Source organism: Doryrhamphus excisus, chromosome 13, assembly GCF_030265055.1.
Source record: "Doryrhamphus excisus isolate RoL2022-K1 chromosome 13, RoL_Dexc_1.0, whole genome shotgun sequence".
In the NCBI taxonomy this organism is placed as follows: domain Eukaryota; kingdom Metazoa; phylum Chordata; class Actinopteri; order Syngnathiformes; family Syngnathidae; genus Doryrhamphus; species Doryrhamphus excisus.
Genome location: NC_080478.1, coordinates 8,155,830 through 8,177,223, shown reverse-complemented (window position 1 = coordinate 8,177,223; position 21,394 = coordinate 8,155,830). Strand labels below are relative to the sequence as shown.

General features: G+C 40.5%; 1 protein-coding gene across 6 annotated transcripts in view; it reads left to right on the top strand.

Moving 5' to 3' along the window:
* Window positions 1-21,394, top strand: part of msrab (methionine sulfoxide reductase Ab) — a 68,946-nt gene that overhangs the window by 2,699 nt on the left and 44,853 nt on the right. For 3 of the 6 annotated variants that reach the window (XM_058090836.1, XM_058090837.1, XM_058090838.1), the window contains exons 2-4: window positions 994-1,113; window positions 1,182-1,295; window positions 1,640-1,770. In XM_058090836.1, the coding sequence (XP_057946819.1) occupies window positions 994-1,113; window positions 1,182-1,295; window positions 1,640-1,770 (365 nt within the window). The remainder of the gene's footprint in view (window positions 1-993; window positions 1,114-1,181; window positions 1,296-1,639; window positions 1,771-21,394) is intronic. The other 3 variants (XM_058090839.1, XM_058090840.1, XM_058090843.1) reach the window with 2 other exon arrangements.

Genomic DNA, 21,394 nt, shown 5'->3' with positions numbered 1-21,394 from the left:
TTAAACCGCCATTTTTAGTGTTACATGAGCCACTGTACTTATATATACATATATAAATATATATATATATAGAAGATCTTTATTTCCCTTTCGTGTAAATCAGTCAACGCAGCGCTACTTTGTAGAAGTGCAAAAATACGTTCATTGGTTTTTGGGTTTTCGCATTTCGTAAACCAAAAATTACTGCATGAAAGTATATCAACGAAATTGGACTGTGACGTTAAAATTCCCATAAAAAGTGTACGTGTGTGTATGTGAAGCCGACAAAAAGCTTTCTAGTGTTCATTTCTTTCTTTTTTTTGCACTTGAAAACTGCAATTTGGTACATGAAATGATTTATTCATCGATATTTTTTCCCCAGTCCGACAAAATGTTGAAATTGACCCAAAAAATGTATATACAGTATTATATATATATATGTATATGTTATTATCTACAAACCTTGTGAGTATTTTTAGCCAACAGAAAGCTGTTTTCTGATTGTACAAACCAAAAAAAAAGCTTATTTTTTTTTAATGAAAGTCAATGCATATTCCTAATGTTGTGAGTGTTTTTGGTTGGTTTACTAACAAAAAAAAACCAGAAATTGGGTGCATGAAATGATTTCTTTATTGATTTTTTTATTTTTTTTACAAAAAACAACCACAAAAAAATCTATGAAGTTGGGGTCACATTAAAAAATGCCTAAGCATATTTCTATATAAACACATTTGAAATTAGTTACAGATGCTGTATTTTACAACAAACACACTTGCCATGTTCGCATTTATTACTTCATTTGTTTTGCAATTTTCAATAATATTTTGAGAATATCCAACAAACATGTATCGCAAAATTTTGTGATTTAAAAAAAGAAAAAAAAACGTGGTTGAAAACAACAAACACAAAAGATGGCGATACATGCTTTCTATTACTGCATTTTCACTAAACATAAACCGACATGCATTCTTAGGTCCGTTCTTGCGTTCTGACCTTGTTTTTTTGTTTTTACAGACCAACGTCGAGAACGTTCAAGCGGAAACTGGCATTGATGTTTGAAGTGGCCTGCTGTCACCACATGGTATCCCCCTTTGGTGCGATCCCTCTGTCCACTTGGCCAACGAGTCGACTACGGTAAGCTAAGCTGCCTATGGTTCTGTTAGCTGTTGACTGTTTAGACGTCTCCTGTCATCGTCATACAGACCTGGCCGGAGGCGTTCTTGTGCCTGTACCCTATGTCATCGCCTGTTAACCTTCACATCATCGCCCTTTGTTCCGTCCTGTGGCGGCCATACATGGCTGGTTTGTTCCGTCAGGTGAGCGAAGACTGTGGCTTCTCTCTTGGCATTCACCGCGTGCCTTAATTGTATTGAAATTAAATCAAGGTCCACTGTGAACACAAAGAGCTCAAACCCAGGCGCTATCTTCCACGTCCTTAACATTTTCCGTTTTTTCCTCACCTGTGCTGTCGCCCTCCATAGGCTGCTATGCAGTGCATGCTAATCCCACTGCAACGTGCTTTGTTTTTTCGTGCGACTATAAACACTACAGTGTAGAGTTTGCACGCACAACGATGCACACAGAGGAGACATGCAAGCAGCATCTACACTATTAGATGTAGCGAGAGAATAGAACGACGCTACCTTTTTTTTTGTTGCAGCATCAGCAGCAGCCTGGCTACATGCTTCCATTCCTGCACACCAAACAGACGACATTTACGAGCTGCTCATCCTTCAGCCCTCGCTGTGCCTCCGCCGCTTAACAGATTTAAGCGTCGCATCGTTACAGTTGGTAAAGCCGTGTCGTTATCTTCCTCATCCCCTCCCTCCCTCCCTCCCTCCATTCTTTCCTCCCACTCTCCATCACCTCGCTGCAGCTAACAGGCTCTAAATAAATAAATAGCAACACCCCCGTTATCTCATTTGATTGATAAGCAAACAATAGCAGCATCCTGGAAACTTCTGATGCTTTTTAAAACTTTTTTTTTTCCCTACTAAACCGTCATCACAATTATGTTCTATTTACCTACAAAAATAACAATGTTGTCATATCCCAGAACGCAACAGCCTAGGAGCCGCAGTATTTCCTCTTTCGGGTCCTGGTTCCATCCTCGTTTTTGAAGGGTCCTCGCTTCTGGTTTTTTGCGGGATAGGCGCCCGCGATCGGGGATGGCAGACAACAAGGGATGGGAGGCAGGCAGGCATGCAGTCGGGGGGGGGGGAAACACAACAAGGTAGTGGGTGGTATAAAAATGGGGGGGGAAATCCATTCAAGTGGAGGGAAAAAAGCCCAAAATGATACATATATAAGCCAAGACGGTATATATGTATGAGCATCCAAGGGAAGAGGAGGATATAAAGGGATGGAGAAGGAGGAGGAAGAAGAGGCGACTAGCTCGCGCACAGACACACTGCGCCGAGGCGAAGGCAAGAGCGTCAATTTATGCTTTCTGGTCGACACCACCCCCCACTTCATCCACGCACACATACATTGGTGCGTCCCGCCCCTATCTGCCCCTGTCCCGTACGAGATGCGTGGCCTATCTGATCAGTGCAGAGGGATTAGCCAACAGGGCCAGCTGGCAGGGATTACACAGGAAAAACTGGGGTGGGGGTGGGGTAGGATGCTTTTGGGTGAGGGGTGCACTTGTCTTGTCCCCTATGCACGCACACACACACATATATATATTTATAGATATAGGTAGACGGGGACGTTTCATGCAGAAAAAGCATGCATGATGTTCGCATGCGAATGCAATGGTCGCCATTCTGTTGTTAATAAATGTAAAAATGTTGCAGGAGTCTTCTGGGGGACGGGGGTAGCCAAGGGTTGGAAACCCCCAAGGGAGATGGGTTGGGGAGAAGTGGAGGTGGGTGGGAGGCGGCACGGGCTGACAATGCAAGGCTTTGACCCCTGACCCCGCCAGCGCTCCATCATTCCCGGCCATCAGCTGATCGCGGGAAATGGACAGCCGCAGTAACAAACCCCCCTCCCTTCCCCTCCTTCCGAGGCTCCTCTTTACACACACACACACACACACACATGCAGGTCCGCTAACAACGTCGAGTCACCCCTTGTTTTGTTTTTTTTTCTTTTAGTCTGCTCCATCTCATGCTTCACTTCCCTAATGTGTACAACGGGAGTGAGCAACCTTTTTGCTGACAGAACATTTCACTTTTATTATAAATTCAGTCAACAAAAATTATATATTATGAGTATTTTTCTGTTCTTTTTTTTTTTTTTTTTTTAAGATTGATATGAGCAGCCACGGTGACCTGTATATGGCCCATGTGCCATGGGTTGCGCACCCCTCCCTGCTGTATTATCATAATGCATCCATCTGTTGTCATGCTAGCGCAAACAGAGCTCACTATTCTATGTTTACGATAGGAATATTGGCTTGGAATGGTCATCTATCCCACACCTGATATGACCCTGAAGAGGCCATTTAGAGGACATGATTGTGTCCTCATGCCGTGATTGTTTAATGTCACAATAACACACTATGTGTTTAAATGGTGCATCTGCATATTTTGCACAGCCGTGATTAAACACACACTCTTTATTTTGGTATCGTGTAAGAACAAATACACTATACGTCTAGTTTGCCGCTACAATTCCATGCATGTATGAGTCGCATGAAGTGTTACGATTTAGAAAAGGCAGAGTGTCCAACGCTGTTGCCCTGCAGTTTGAGCTACAGTGCATAGGACAGAGATACACACACACACACACACACACACACACACACACAGAGGGGTTAGGCGCATACAAGTGCCGCTGTAAAATCAAAGCGACATTTTTAGGCCCTCAAAGACGGGACAAAATGCCACTTTTCTATAGCGAACACATAGAAACGGTACGTGGTGGATGTGTGACCAATAAAATTAGCTTAGATCTCGCCACACCGAATACACATACGCACACAATGTAAAATAGTGTGAAAAAGTGCCGACTCGTGCTTGTATTTGTAAGGAGGGAGTGATCCATTCGATGAATTAAGACGATGAAATAATTCCCCTTTTTTTTTCCCCACATTTGCTTTATATATAATGTGTATATGTAATATGTTATTTATAACATGTAGTTTGTTTAGTTGAGGTGTGGCGACCCTTACATGGCCTTCCTATTATAATATATTTTAAAACAAGATCTGATATAGTTGATCAAATGCTTATATATCAGGAGCATTTGTCTTTTAAATATTTTTAAAGTTTTTAATAGTTTGTTTTCTACAATTGCATGGTGAGCTGGATGAAATGTTCGTAGCGAGCTGTATATGGCCCATGGGCCACAGGTTCCTGATCCCTCCTTTAATATTAAGCACCCTTTGCAATAATAGTACAAAAACGGAATTATTGTACATTGTATGAGTTTTCTTTTAATTTCAATTTCACAACTTCATTTTTAAAATCTATAATTATGGTATACAAGTCATACTTATAGGTCATATTTTATTATTATTATTATTATTATTATTATTTATTATTATTATTATTATTAATATATCATTATTAACTCCTTTGCTGATTGGCCAGGAGGAACCATTGTTCTCACGGTGCATTATCGTGAGACGTGGGGGAAAAGCTAGAACATGACAATGAATTGCATTCATGTACTGTATGCGCTTATGCATGTACGCGCTCATGCCTTTTGATATCCTGCAGCCTTTTCCTAAGAGTAACACAAAACAAAATGTCTCCTGCTGAGAACATGCAAGGTTCACTGTATGAGAACACATGAGGTTTCCCAGGCAGGCAGGGAAGAAGAAGGCGACGAGGAAAGAACCATCCCGAGACAAAGTAGAGTGCGGGTTCGTCCCCACTTTGCTAATCCGATGGAAGAGATTAGCAAGCAGGCAGCATTTGGGTCGGATTATGGAGTCATTAGAGAAGACTGGTGCTCCAGAGCCTCTCTCATGTGTTAATGTGGCTTTGCACATCCTCGGTCTGCACAGATTGTCTCGATTGTGCACTAAATACTCTCACGACATTAAAAATAGGGCCACATCAGTGTATCCGCTCCCATACCACTACTTGAATTGACTTGAAATGGTAGATGATTATTATGGCAATGTGTGGGTATTTTCATTTTAATATTGCACAGGTATATCTTGTATCTTTGTAGGAAGGAATCAGATTTGGATTGAAATTACACTGTATGACATGATTTCCCCCAGCCAATTCAAAAAGAAAGCGATGAGGATGAAACCTCTGTAATACAAATACATTATACTGGTGGTGTTACGTGTATTTTGTATATTATTATTAATAATAAATATGTTAACTGGCTAAAATAAAATGAAGGGATACATATTCAATAATGAAACAATTACAATATGTTTAACAATTACTCATGTAGTAGTAGTGAGTGAAAAAAGACTTGCAGAGGTATACTTACTCATTTTTGAAGCCGTTTTTTAATAGGATAGGGAACCAAATTTGAGTTAAAATACTGCTGCAAGTCTGGAGTACCCATGTGATTTCTTCTAGCCAATCAGCAAGGAAAGGTGCCGATGAAAATGTAACTTATTAAATAAAATTATTATTATTTTAATTAAAAATATATATTTCCAATGCGGGGATTAAACATTATTCAATATGTTAATTAATTAAAAAATAAAATTAATTGTTAATTCCCTGCGTGCACATCAGTGACTACATTTAATCAATATATAAATCAATGTAAATATGTGCAGCTGCTGTTTTTTTTTTATTCCAACAAATCTGAATAGTATCCATCTTAAGTAGGACATTTTATCATTTACCAAGAGTCCAATGGATTTACGTGTGTGTTTATTCCACTTACAATATACACATTCCCAGAGTCCCCAAGGCAGCTCTTTTATAAATAAAATACACCTACTGTATCTGAAGGTGGGCTAACCTGCACAGATGCGATATGGAAGCTAAGCTATGTAAGATGTGGCGTGAGGAGGGACGTGGCCTACATGATAAACGTGATCAGGAAGCACTCGGGGTGTTTGCATAGGGAATAACTAGAGTCTGTTACATGGTATTTTTGGTATTGACTCTGCAGACGGCAAACGTGTGTGTTTACTGGGGTGGGATGCGGTGATGTGGGTCGGGGTGGGGGGGTAGGTTAGCTTAGATGATAACAGCTGATCAATCCCGGTGAACACAATATCACTTTAAGGCTGACTCACATGTACAATATACTGACCGCCACTTTAAAAACCTTTCAGAGTCTCAAAACGTACACAAAAATCCGACACACTCCCAAAAAACACAGCCTCTGCACACACACACACACACGCCATGCCCCACTTCCCCCTCCCCCCATCACCCCCCTTCCCTTCCCCTTTTGTCAAATAAATTGCTATGTGACCTACTTCCCGTTTTTGCACCGTTCCTCTCATGTTCACGTATTATTGTTTGAATGATTTCCTGTGGGGGTGTACAATATGAAAGAACAAATAAAAATAATAATATAAGGTATCCTTATATGTAGTATTTGGTTGGGACACGCAGTACTAATGGTGTACAATGCTGAGGTTTTGCTGTAATAGAACAAAAAATAGAACAAGCACAGTTGACGTGAGGTTTGAACTGAATGCTATTTGCCACTTTAGCATATAAAAGCTAATAAAAGGCAAATAAATAATTATGTATGATCCTTGTAACTTTTGCCAAAACGTGTGATGGTGGCCTAAGTACTGTTTTTCCTAAAATTGTGCTTATTTTTTCCTATTAAAATCAAACTTTATTTGCTTAGTAAACATAAAAAACAGGAATTGACAAAACAAAAAAGCCAATATAACAAAATAACAAAATGTATGTATTATCCATCATAAAACTACATGGCTGACATATTTTAAGATGAAAAATAATGTTCCCAGAACGAGGCAAATCAATTTTGCAGCCTAGTTAAGCAGAAACCACTGCGCTAATTTCTAAATTTTCCTCCCCCCACTAATAAGCGCCACTAATTCATCAAACAACGATGCATTTTTGCAAGTCTGTTAAGTTCAGCGTCCACTAGAAATAAATTGAGCGGGGATCGTGTAGTCTGCAATGGTGCATTATTTGGCATGGCATGTTAGTCAGGAATTTGAGCGTAATCATACTGAGTTTTTTCATATGTTACTAACGAAGGTCGTCATACTATTAGGAACAGCTCTCAATGTGACGCACTGCAAAGGACAACCACATTAAAAAAAACATTGTACTTCTCTGACAACATTATTATGTTGATTTTTGGGTACAGATTTCGTGTTGGATCTCAGTTTGTGTGTGTATTTGTGTTTCTTGACATGGTGAGACCGTGCTGACCTTGATTTATTGGGATCTCAATCCACATGACAGCAATTCATTTACATCCATTTGCTCCATCAATTTGTCTGTGTGTGTGTGTGTGTGTGTGTGTGTGTGTGTGTGTGTGTGTGTGTGGTGCTCTCTATGGACCTTGTGCACTCACATACACTGTGACTCTTTTTTTTTTTACTTTTTTCACCCTATTCTTCTCCTCTTGGCCTGTCTTATCACTTTCTTAATGTGATAATCTCAATGCCCCTTAAGGAAGTGGATGTTTGTATTTCGGAACGTCCCTTTGCATCCTATGTGTAGTCGGTGCAATTTCATATTTTCACTATTAAATCAACATTTTCCCGCCGCCTGAGTTAGCATCAAAGCCGTAACAGAGGTGGGACGGTGCATGCATGTAGGGTATGTATTTGAAACATCATACATACGTACCCAATGCTGGTAGTTGCTGTGGAAAAGCACACACATTTGCAGTTAGAGGGGATTCTACATAAAAGGCAAAGATGGATCCATGTTGGATCCTCTGTGTGAAAGGGGCCGATGCTCGTCGTGTGCGGATTTGGCTGTAGCCCAGTGGATGAGTCTAAATATGTCTAGACAGAAGGGATGTGGAAGTCCAGGAAGTGGGCTAGATTGCTTACAAAAAAATAACTGCGACAACAGCACAGCCGTATCAGCTAACCTGCCAGCTAACGCCGGTGCTATCTATGCCCGACTTCTGGCAATAAAGCATATGCCTATGGTTTCAACACTTCAATGGCTAGTTCAGACACCGGATGTGACAAAGTATGGACCTCCACTTTCTCTCATATTGCAAGTACAAACAATTTTAGTAGTTTTGAAATATTACTTTTTCATACCGTGGCATACGTTGAAACTTTTTCTTATTTTTACACTTGTGCAGCAGTTTGCAAAACTAAACATGTGACTTGTATTACTCCCTCAGATTTGCCATTCAAGTTGAGTGAGTGTGCCAAAGTGAGTATTTTGTCAATTTTGTTTTAGCTCTTGAGGGTTTTTAGTATTTAGTATGTTGGCCACACAGTCAGGCGATCGTGATGATCGGGGTTCAAATTGGGCATCTCTGTGTGGAGTTTGCATTATCTCCCTGTATGTGCATGGGAACTCCGGTTTCTTCCCAAATTCCACGAAAATGCATGTTAGCTTCTGTGTACTAAATATCCCATGTTACGACGTGAACACCTGTGGCTTATAGACTGTATGGACTATATAGTTTAGGAATAATAGTATATTGTATTGGGTGGATACCAACACTTCCCATTGCTAGATTTTAAGTATTATGGTCGTCCATCACAATATCACGGTTAAATTATTGCTCCCTCACTTTGTGAGTTTTTTTTTCACAAATTATTAAATGATTGCTGTTTCATGGTACACTATGGTCTATTAGTCATATACTGAAATACAAATTATATGTAGTATTGTGGTCACTAGGCAACAATAATAACACAAAACATTGAGACAGTACCTTACATTACATTACCTTAACACTGCATGAAGTCAGCCTTGGCATGCCCTACACGATAGAGAAAAATGGTTCTTCTCCCATTATGTGTGGAAGTGCTATTTTTTTTTTTTTTTTGCTTCTTAGGAAATTAATTTGAGTCTAACTGGTTAGACTCCCTAGCTCCCTCAAGTCCCTGCAGCATATAAGAAATAACAGGAGTGTAAATGTGACTATAGGTGTGTTATTTCATGTGTGCCAGACTCAATAATGTTAAAAAACTTATTTAGAAAGTCATAAACAGGTGTCCTATGAGTACAAAAGTATACCATTTATTAACATTGAATCCTACGTATATAGCCGGAATTAATTTATCGCTGTTGGGTCTGGAAGGAATTATCCGCTATGATAAATAAATTATTTTAGAGTGGTTAACTTATTTTTACACTTAAACATCGCGTATACGTGTTTTGACTTGTGTTTGACTTGTGAGCCAACGCAACCGCACAACCGCAACAAAATGGCGTATGCAGTTAATTGTTACTGCAAAGATAGATTTTGTCGTAAATACAAATTTTTTTTTGCATTTTTTTGTATTATTTCCTACAAGGAAAATTTTCTTGAAAATCATCAATACCAGAACCTGATAGTCTGTGTGTCATTCAAGAATCATCTTATGAACGCTTGAGGGTTTTTTTTTTCTATACACCACCCCTCCGTTCTCACAGACTATTTCTGGCCTACATCTTTTGCTAAATCTTCGTCCCACCAGCGTTTTATTATTATTATCATTTTTATTATTCCTGAAGAGATTTCGCTTGAGGGAAAAGATGCCATTCATGTCCTGATACAAAACAGAATGATAAAAAGGATGCGCCGGAACAATAACATTCTCCTCGCTTGTCTCTCGTCGACACATCTTTGCTGACAGCACCATTGTGGGCCTTCATTTTGACCCCAAGGCTGGTGGGTGAGGACCTTGCAGGGGGGGCACACAGCTGGTTAACTGGGTAACTGGGATGACTCCAATTCACTTAAAAGCGCTGTTGGATTAAAAAAAAAAAAAAAACAATGTTGCCATTAAATGCATTCTGCAAATGCATGCAACCCACTTTTCATTCCAGCGGTGCGCATGTGCACAATTTTTTTTTTATTTTTTTTATTCAAAGCTGGGGAAACAATGAACGGCATCTTTAGCAACATAGCTCGGGGACACGTTCTAGCAGGATTGGCTGACGATGCGGTGCGAGAGGAAAAGTTGGCGGAAAAGACACCGCAAGGATGGAGGGATAGAGGATGGGAGGATGGAGGAGGGTCAGAATAAGGGATTTGAAACCAAAGCCTCTTTGGTAAAGAAGGAGGGAGCTGTGTGTGTGGTGTGGGGGGGTGCCGGTGGATGGATACGGGATGACACAAGGTCCAGATTAACCCTAATCTCAGGCCTGGTGGTTTAGGTGAGCTGCAGAGGAAGCTAGGCCATGCCAGGTGGTTCCGTACTAGAGGGGTGGTGCTGGTAGTGTGAAGCATTTTAATCTCTATTTCTCACAGAAGTATGTCCAAAAAAATACAGAGATGTCAGGGATTGTGGGGGCGGAGCTAGAGTGATGGTTGCTGCAACCTGATTGACTGCCTGTTAGCATGGCGACAGTGGCAAATGCCTCGTTGCATGGGATTAGAAGGACGGTTCCGTAATCTGCTGTTTAGGCTCGTATGTAGGCCAAGAGCTGCTTAGTCTAGCTGGTCTTACCGCCGGTCCTTTGCCAGGGCCACAGGAAGTGGACCGGCATTATGTGGCAGGGCTCGGCTCGCCTGTACCTCTCTTGAAAAGATCCAATACAAGAGCTTCAGTGAAAAAGGTCTTCTGAGAACTGTTTTTAATATTTTAATATTGGCCTAGTCGTTAGCATGTTGGCGACACGTCTGGAATCTGGAAGATCTGGGTACATATCTCCGTTATCTGTTTCTCCGGGTAGTACGGCGTCCTTCCATGTTCCAAAAATATGCATGTTGGGTTAATTGGTGACTCTAAATTTTCCATAGGTATTAAAGTGAGCGTCAACGGTTGTTTGTCCATATGTGCCCCGCGACTGGCTGGCAACCAGTCTCGCACCCAAAGTTAGCTGGGATTGGCTACCCTTGCGACCCTAGTAAGGACAAGCAACACAGAAAGGGAATGAATGAATGGCTACATTTAAGTTATACTGTGTTTCAGATTTTTGTTACCTAAAGTTGTGTGACATCCCCATCAGCAGTGTAGTGTATCAACTGTGAGTTTCCCTCTACTCCGTCTTGTGGGTTGAGCTCTGCTCGGTTTTTGGTGTCGAGGAACATAGTTCCGACTAGTTGGTGGGGTCACTTAAAGAAAAATTTAATTTTGGTAAATTTGCAATCCTTATTTATTTCCGTTTTCTGTGATTTCTAACAAGAGACAACAAGTTGGTGTGAGCTAGCCAACCATGTCATGGTAACACGCTTTTACCTATTTTGACGCTAATGCCCTAACCAAAAAAAAAAAAAAATCAGAAAAACGCCAACATTGTCGCATTTACATATCTGACTTGTATATTAACCAAGCTACAGCGATATTGCTACTGTAGCAGCTAACACGAAAAACTATATCTGGTGGATAACACAACGCCTTGCTATTTGATTTTTGTCTTGGTGCAAGTCACAAACGGAAGAGCAGATTCCTAGCTCTCATTTTTGCTACAAATACTCAACAAGATGATGAAAATTTTTTTACTTGAGGACTGGAGAACAAGCCTTGTGCTGGAAGACACAGCCATCCCAATGAGAGCAGACATTGTAAGTTCTTGTTGTTTCTATGCTGTTTTTAGCACAAATATATCTGTATGAATAGGAATAAAATACTGTGCAAGAGAGGAGGTAGGCTGAACCTACTATATAGCTGTAGATGTGAGTAGACTGTACCTATACATACCTCCTATTGGGGTGCTCTGATTGATCGGCTACCAATCGGTATTGACCTATACGTATCAGCGGAAAAGCATGGTATCGATATCTTATCACATACTACAGTATTAATTGGCCCTGTACCCTAGAAACCGCCCATGAATGATACGGGAAAAGGCCAAAATGATACTGTGTCAAAGCCCAAGGCAGTGATACTGATAAAATATAGAGTTTAACCATGTCCAGTATCAGCCCCCGCAGCTGTCCACTCAGAGCGCGCTGCTCTGGTATCGTGCCCGTGAAACAACCAATCAGAGAACAGCACACAAGTGGTTAGTGCCTAGTGCTTCTCCAGTCACCAAAAAAACCAAACTTGATTAATGGAACTTTAATTGTCAGACATTGATAAGATAAGACTGTTGATAAAATATTATTGTTGAAATATTTTTGCAATTATTGTGTTTACACTGTTTAGATATAATACATGTAATAAACTGAACATTTTCTGGAAACAAAATGGTCTTTTGATTAAATAGTACGTGATAATAAGCTCATGATTAAATAGTATGTGATAATAAGATCATCACATGGTTTGTCTGGTATCAGGCCCAGTATCGTGCCCCTGCGTGCCAGTATCAGCCTGATACTTGGGGGCATGATACCTGGCCCGATACCAGACAAACCATGTGATAACCTATAAATATCAGCGGAAAAGCATGGTATCGATATCATATAGCATTCAGAACAAGCATGTCTGCCGTGTGTGGGACTTGCTGTCTTTGTGAGAGTGATACAAGTTTTGCACCCTACAAAACATGCCTCAAAAATGTCTCACCGGGGTGGGGCTTTGAAAAGCATTAGATTAGTGCGGCATTTGGGGGTAAAATTTGTGGATGAGTACCACCTCAGTGTGGATTTGGAAGCATGCATTCACTATGCAGCACTTTTAGTGCAGGAAGAACTTTCGTTGTGTTGGGCTCCGGATGACCTGTGACACGCATACCCTCTCCAGTCACTTCTGACTCTGTGAACAGGCACGTGGTGGGTGCACGTCAGTCTCCCCATTTCCACAGTCCGGCTGTCCAATCAGCGCGCACAACTCGCATGGACTGTGATGAGTGAGCATTTGCACCGCTCTTGAAACGAGCTTTGTGCACACTGATTTGAGCAGTGGTGTCAAGCTGACGGACAAGTGCCGGCATTTTGTCTACTCTCCGAGATGCCGAAGGCACAGAAGAGGGAGTCTGTTGCATCTGCGGTTCAGAAGGCAGCTATAGTTACTTCTTACCTGGGGTGTTGGAACATCAGAACTCTTAAAAACATGATTGTTCCTCTGTCCTGGGCATGTAGAATTGTAATCAACTTCACTGAAGTGTGTACTAAACACATGAAGCTGGTCTCTATGGTTCGCACTTAATAGCAAATATGGCAAGAAGCCAAAGTTGTCTGATAGCAATGTCTGTGACAGGAAAACGATGGAATATATAGAGCGATTCAGACACATTTTTGTTGTTACAGCCCAGATAATTACAAGCCCACATCATTTTTGTAGATATTTTCTTTTGTGACAATACCACTCTAACTGTCACTATTACGCTCTTGCGTCGCATCAGTTGTCATCTGCCCATGTAAACACTGTGAAACACAAAAAAAATGTGAAAATACTGTCAAGCGATTGTGATGTCTAACTTTTTGGTCGAAAATGGCTTTTGTGATGCTAGTGTAATACTCTTTTGAGCATTATTTTGAGAAGCAAAATGTTTTACTTAAGTGACCACCACCACCTTGCCGGAACTACTCCATACAGAAAACCGACCAGAACTCGTCTCACGGAATAAGTCACTCTTGATGCAATACACTGCTGATGGGGATGTCATACAACTTCATGTCAAAAAATCCAAACTATGTTAGAGTCAAGTGTCAATTCGGAAATTGGCTGCTCTATGCATAAAATAAAGCCTCAAGCTCTGCCAACAATCTGTTTCTAAGCTACAGACATGGGAACTAACCTAGCGTGATGTTGCTGGAATAAAATGTAGGTGTGTATCGTTCCACTTTTTGATGCTACGTTGTTGTATGTTGGACAAGTGCAGAGTTATGGTGTGTATTTAAAACAGGGGTCTCAAACTCAATTTACTTGGGGGCCACTGGAGCTAGGGTCTGGGTGAGACTGGGCCGCATCAGGTTTACCCCCCCGCCAAAAAAACGCATTTATTAAAAACAGAAAACTATACAAACTTTTTCAGTGCTTTGGTTCAGATTTTCTACAATAAAAGCTCTGATAAAACATTCCACTGTTCTCAAATATCTTAATTTTTATTTTTCTGCATAAAATAAGATGAAACATAAATAAACAAATCAAGAATAAAGAAAATCAATCAATCAGTAATAAATAAATTTAATAATAATAAAACGGCAAATAATAAAAACTCAAGAAACCACATATAGTTGGTGGGTAGACAAATTATTTTTTTCAGATTAAAATGAACAAAGCATTATTAGAGCCCTGTAGACATGACAAAACACGACTATAGTCACATTTATACTCTTTTTATTTACAACATATTGCGCAACTGCAGGGTCTTGAGACACATGCTAACTCGCAAACTAGAGAGCTAGCGACCTAAACGGTAGCCTCCAAGTTATTTCCTTTAAACTTAAAAAACCAAAAACTTACCACTTCCACATGGGTAGGGAGAATAACTCTTAACAGTTATTTAACCTTTAACATGAACATTAATCAAACGTAATATTTTTTTCTGGGTACATGATACCATACAGCATCCATATCAAACTTGCGCGGGCCGCACTAACATTAAACTTTCATATCAAGGCGGGCGCCTCAAACCAGTGTCCTGCGGGCCACATTTGGCCCGCGGGCCGTGTGTTTGAGACCCCTGATTTAAAATGTGGATAACATGCACAAGAGAGCTTCTTAGAAACACACACACTGTCGGACACTGGTGTAAACAAACACTGCTCATTAACACTAAGACACACAAAACGCTGTGTTCCAAGTAGGGCTAAGTTCCAAGTAAACCACTTTAAACCTGTCTAAATTCCAGCATCAAGGCTAGCTAATACACTATTGTGGAACCTCTGACACACTAAAGGGTTGTAAAATGGGATAACATGGGATGTTTAAGGTAAAGTAAGTTACTGCCGTGTCTTCCAACAAATTTTCCCAATGAAAGAGTCCATTTATGTGGAGTGAAGTCAAGCATGGGCCGAAATATGAATCCAAATTTATTACAGCGGCTTTCCCTTTGCCGCTTTATCAATTGAAACACTTGAATATAAATCCTCAGGGAAGCGCCGTGTTGCTTTTAAGCCACCGTGTCGGCTGCGGCAGAGCAATCAAACCCCTTTTGTTTTTCACACCATCCCACAGTCCCACCTGCTTGGGCGACACCATGGAGGGCCCTTTTGAAGCGGCGAGGCGGCGTGATTTATTATTCTAATTAGGCTAAAGTGAGACTCGAGCATAGCCACAATTACACTGAATCCAGCCAAAACGCTCGCACTGTGCTCAGATGTTAATCAGACGCCGAGAGTTGTGAGTCACACTGTTGCTCGCAATCAAACAAACAACAACATCCTCTTGTCGAGCACAGAGTAAGCTTCCCAACAACATGGCGGCTGGCATGCCGCGTTCACAGTTCACCACACTGTTTTTTTTTTTTATTTCCAGGTCAGTTGTTAATCTGCGTGATACTTAAGCACATCTGCACATCTCTTTGCTCTCGCTCGCTCCCATTAAAACAGCTGCAAGCTGGCATATTGCGTAAATCCTGCAGCACAACACACATGAATACACATACACAAGTACCCATTAGAGAGCATGAGTATAATGATGCACACATGCTCATACATACAGTATATACAGTACACACATGCAATATGAGCACTAGAGCACCCAAGCACAAGCACTTAAGCATGCAACTGTCATAATTAACCTTTTATAGGGCAAGGGACCATATTTCCTAACTTGGGGTAGGCAACCTATGGACCGTAAATGTTAAGCAAAACATTCTATCCTGCTTGCCATGCAATTCTAAAGATGTCTGTGAATTTTCAGGGAAACTATTACCAAAAAAACCCAAAACATTCAACCATACAAATAATCATCATATGTAATCATAAAATTATCGGTACCGATAATTATCAGGCCGATATCAGCATAAAAAAAGCAATATTGGTTGATATATTTTTTTTCCCTCTCATGAAAAATGATAGGGCGGCACGGCGGTCTTGTGGTTAGCACGCAGACCTCACAGCTAGGAGACCAGGGTTCAATTCCACCCTCGGCAATCTCTGTGTGGAGTTTGCATGTTCTCCCCGTGCATGCGTGGGTTTTCTCCGGGTGCTCCGGTTTCCTCCCACATTCCAAAAACATGCTAGGTTAATTGGCGACTCCAAATTGTCCATAGGTATGAATGTGAGTGTGAATGGTTGTTTGCCTATATGTGCCCTGTGATTGGCTGGCGACCAGTCCAGGGTGTACCCCGCCTCACGGCCGAAGACAGCTGGGATAGGCTCCAGCACCCCCGCGACCCTCGTGAGGAAAAACGGTAGAAAATGAATGAATGAATGAATGAATGAAAAATGAAAAATGATATTTTATTGTCTACATGTGTTCATTCCACCATAGGATATATGTCATATTACACATATTAGTATTGGCTGATATCGGTATCGGACATGGAGAGTTGGACAATAACGGTTTTCGGTAAAAAAGCCAATATCAGACATCCCTAGTAATCATTTTCAACACCAGTTGAAAAATGCAAGTGCACTGTTTAATCATAAGGAGGTTCTAAGCAGAGTGCAAAATGCACAAAAAAAGAAATGGGAGTAATAGAAAAATGGAGTAAGCAATTGATTGCAAACATCCATGAAACTGAAATAGATCATCAGCGGATCTAAAGATTAAAACCATAGCTAAACAACAACCTTGAAAGCCCCTTATAATAGAAATAAAATCTTCAAAAAAAGACCCAGTAATGAGTAGCTACATCATTCTTGTTAATCACCTCTAAAATGGATTTGGGCATGCTTCATAGCAGTGTTTCCAAAAGGGCTAGTGAGAATGTTGCTCCCGCTGTCTGGAACTGATATCCATTTTTGTAAACTTCCCTTTCCATCCATACCCAAATGTTCTCAATCGTATTTAGATCAGGGGAACATGGAAGAGAGTCCAAAGTCTTTTGTCAGGCGTGCATCGTGACATATGACACAGATCATCTACACACAGCAGACTGAAGGTTGACACGGTCTACGTATATAGTAAAATAAAAATGAAAAGAGTAAATACATACATATAATCAAAATAATAATTAGCAAAACATATTTAAATTGAACCAACATTTATTCAGTTGAACAGACTGCAATTTACTGTTTTTGAAACAAAAAAAAGTAAGGTCGCCACCACTGACTAGCATATGTTAACAGAAGTGTTTTCAAAGAAATGCACAAAAAAGACAATATTTTTCAGAAATACAAATTAAACTGGGCTGCACGGCGGTGGAGTGGTTAGCGCGCAGACCTCACAGCTTGGAGACCCGAGTTCAATCCGACCCTCGGCCATCTCTGTGTGGAGTTTGCATGTTCTCTCTGTGCATGTGTGGATTTTATCCGGGTACTTCGGTTTCCTCCCACATTCCAAAAACATGCTAGGTTAATTGGCCACTCCAAATTGTCCATAGGTATGAATGTGCGTGTGAATGGTTGTTTGTCTATATGTGCCCTGTGATTGGCTGGCGACCAGTCCAGGGTGTACCCTGCCTCTCGCCCAAAGACCGCTGGGATAAGCTCCAGCACCCCTCACGACTCTCGTGAGGATAAGGGGTAGAAAATTAATGAATGAATTAGCAAATTAAACTGCATAAAATTGTCATGATTATTTTTTTTAATAAAATAATTGACATTTATGTAATTTACTCACTACAGACCGGTGTTTACGTACATGTCCGTAGTGCACATACACTAACACTCAGAACATCCAACCTTCCTTTTTCTGTCCCGCGCTTAGCCTCATTAGGGTCTAGGCTGGAGCCTATCCCAGCTGACTTTGGGCGAGAGGCAGGGTACAGCTTGGACCAGTCGCCAGCCAATCTCAGACGCTCAGAGCAGTGACCGCCATTGTGAAGTCATTGCGTGGTTACCATTGGCCATACATTCAATGATAGCTAACGTAATTTGCTGAATTTATCCATATCTCTATCATTAGCTGACGTAAAGCCGCATGCGTGTGTTACATTATTCATTCATTTTCTACCGCTTTTCCTCACGAGGGTCGCGGGGGGTGCTGGAGCCTATCCCAGCTGTCTTCGGGCGTGAGGCGGGGTACACCCTGGACTGGTCGCCAGCCAATCACAGGGCTGTGTTACATTTTACGTATGCAAAATAGGAAGAGGAAGGATTTAATGCTTACTGTATGCTCAATGTTCTATGCTCTAGGCTGCTTTTTTTGGGCAGAACACAGTCCAGTTTTCTACAGATCATGTCCAAAGTTTGTAGCAGTCCAACATTTGTATATCCAAAAGACAAACAGCTGCTTCAATTGCAAGGAAATTATTTTCTATTGAACTAACTTATCCGTTACATTTCTAGTCCAATAAAGATTAGGTTTTACTCATGTACTAACAATTTTATTGGGAGCGAAAGTCACCGCAAATGTTGTTTGGAGTCAAGAGCATCACAGGAGAGGTCTTGTTAATTGTTTTCTCCGGCAGGTTGCACACGTTGATGCTGCAGACAATCACATCCAGACGTCGCCAGGTTTTGCATCCCGATCTCTCTCCTCCTCCTCCTTCCTCATTCTTCTGACAATCATCCCGCATCAACAGGCATGTGAACCCGGCATTTGGTTCATCTCTTTCTCGATTTCCAGCTCTTTTTTTTTTTTTTCTTTCGGCTCTATTTTCATATGTATGCTTGCACTCCCCTCGCGTTGCGGTAATTACCTGGCATTTGCATTGCAAAGTCAACCCCCCCACTCCCTGCCCCCCCCCCCCCCCCCACCGCCCTTAGCTCCTCCGCAGGTGATTGAGCTTCATTTCCCCGGCAGATAAGAGAGCAAGCAAAGAGGAAAAGAGGGAGTTGCGGCAGGGTGTGATGTTATTCTGGCTGGCGTTACACAGACGAACAACATCCTGAATTCTTTGTCACTTGTAGAGCATGTAAGAGGAGGACGCATTAGGCGCCCACACATAAATAATCATCCTTATTACCATCACATCACTTTGTCAGGCTTCGCCTTATAACCTTAGCTTACAGCAGTGTAATCATTCAGCCCTGCTCCTTTCATTTTCAACTGTCACTTGTTATCTTATACGGACTTGCAATTTGGTTTTATGTATCTTTTGGGATCTATAAGCCGCCTTGTGTGCTAAATGTTGGCATCTGTGATGATGTCATGTAATAGTGATTCAAAGTCGTATTGTGTGATCGCTGCCACAGTTAGCAGGGTTTCACAAAATCTACATAACTGATATTCTCTATTTGCCGTTTTGAGTCTCACTGGAAGCCATCCACCTCAGAATGGAAAAAAAGATGCATAGTCTCGTTCTTATGTCATGTACCATGGACAACCGGGTAGCCTGCTAGCTAACAATCAAACAAAGCGTCGAAAACCTTGGTTAGTGTCATTAATTTGTTCCAAAAGGTCTGACTTTAACCGAAACGGACGCCAAACAAATCAATTTGTCCCATGACAAACAATGTAAATCCAATTAATCTGTTCTCAATAGCCAAAAATGCTAACACAAAACGTGTTTTCATAGTTTTACAATTATAGTTTGACAGAAAACAGTTTCATACGCATATAAATAAGAGCTTTCACTCCATTTTAATATTATATATCTATATATATATATTTATATATTATATATCTATTATTATTATACTATATTATTATTATATTATATTTTATATTACTTTTGTATCATTATATTAGTAATAATAATAATACATTACTATATTATTATTATTATTACTATATTATTATATTATATATATAATATATATATATTATATATATCACATTTTAATATTCAATTACGAATAATCACATTTGTCCAAAGTTAACTCGTAATTAAGCACAACTAATCGCAGACAGAAAAGCTTTTATATACTGTATAATATACTGTATAGTATCCATATCTTGATAGGATTTAAAAACTTTATTTTAAGAACACAGCGATTTGATACAATACAGTGCACAAATGGCAGTCTAAACACCTGGCTGTGAAAAATGTTCAGGTGCAATGATAATTAATTAATTAATTAATTAGTTTGTAAATAGCTACATGATTTTCTGTAAACGGTTATTCATTTTGGAAATATGGGCTAATATTTCATTCCAAAAGTGATATACCATTAAAAAGCCCACACATGCAAGGGGCGACTTGTCCGACTTTGTTTGGCGTTCCTCGAATGCACTTTCTAACTTTGCCCCACATTGCAGAGAGAGATTGCTAGACGGTATTTTCCCCCTTTTTCTTTCACCACATATGTGGTCCCTAATGCTCATACTATGTGGTAATGCTAAAAGGTAAGATTTGATGACATTATTGAGTGCTAATGTGCATATTTGTGCCGCGCATCTCTCTGAAAAACAAACTCGAGGCACGTACTGATGAATGGTGGGTCTGTATTCATTTTGTGCTTTTAATTTGGTATTGTTCCCGTCATAGTTTTACACAACACATAAAAAAACCTAGATTGCTATAATGTACGTATGTTTTGCTGATGTGTTGAAAATCTTTCCTGGTGACTAGTTTGTGCACTGCAAATTACTGTACATCCATTCTCATCTACAGCCACGGTCACATTGACATAAGCCCCCAAATCGCTGTCCTCGGCTATGCCTGCCGATAACTAGTATCTCGTTACCCCAATTTTAGCTCGTAGTTCAAAGCAAAAAACAGATGGCTCCCATCTAAAAAAATTAGTTGGGGAACTCATATGCCAAGATATCACTGTATAAATGACAATTTCAAAAATACCAGCAGTGCTCCACCTTCTCACTTCTGTTTGTCTAGTTTTTCTCTTAGCAAATGAAGGGGGGAAAAAAACTGGCCACATTATCAAAAACAATATGTACCCTTCTAGTTTGAGCCACTCCTGACCAAATTGGTGCCCTAAGCAGACTTTTATTGTTTGGGACCCCCCCCCCCCCCCTTCAAATGAGTGTATTCTGGGCCCCTGAAATAAATTGCGCTACTGAATTGGAGTTTAGTTCTATGCATCTTTTGAAGCAATACAAGGACAAGGCATGGGAAACAAATATACAAACAAAAAAGTCAGATTTAAAAAAAAAAAAAAAAAAAGTCCTGGGCTGGGATCAAACCCATTCCTTGCCCTCTGCCTTAAAAGACAGCAGCAGTAACATTACACCACTGCCGCCCCTCCTGCAAGGTGGTTTCCCCTATTGATCTCACAGCACATGTTTGGTGATAGGGGTAATGGTAAAAATATTTTCCCTGATTGTGTGCAGTTGATGGTTGATGAATGGCAGTGTGAAGCTACTGAATGCATTATTTGCTGCAACCAAATGGCTGTTGATTCAGTCTTTCAAAAGAAGAACCTGATGTCAACTGCAGCTGCAGCAACTTTTAGCTGTACCATGATATTTCAAAGCAACATGCAGACAGAAAGTAGATCTCTGAACTTTTTCCAACAAGGGCCACATAGTGAAAAACTAAAGGATGCAAGGGCCACTTTGATGTTTTGTAGAGCAACACATCAATGG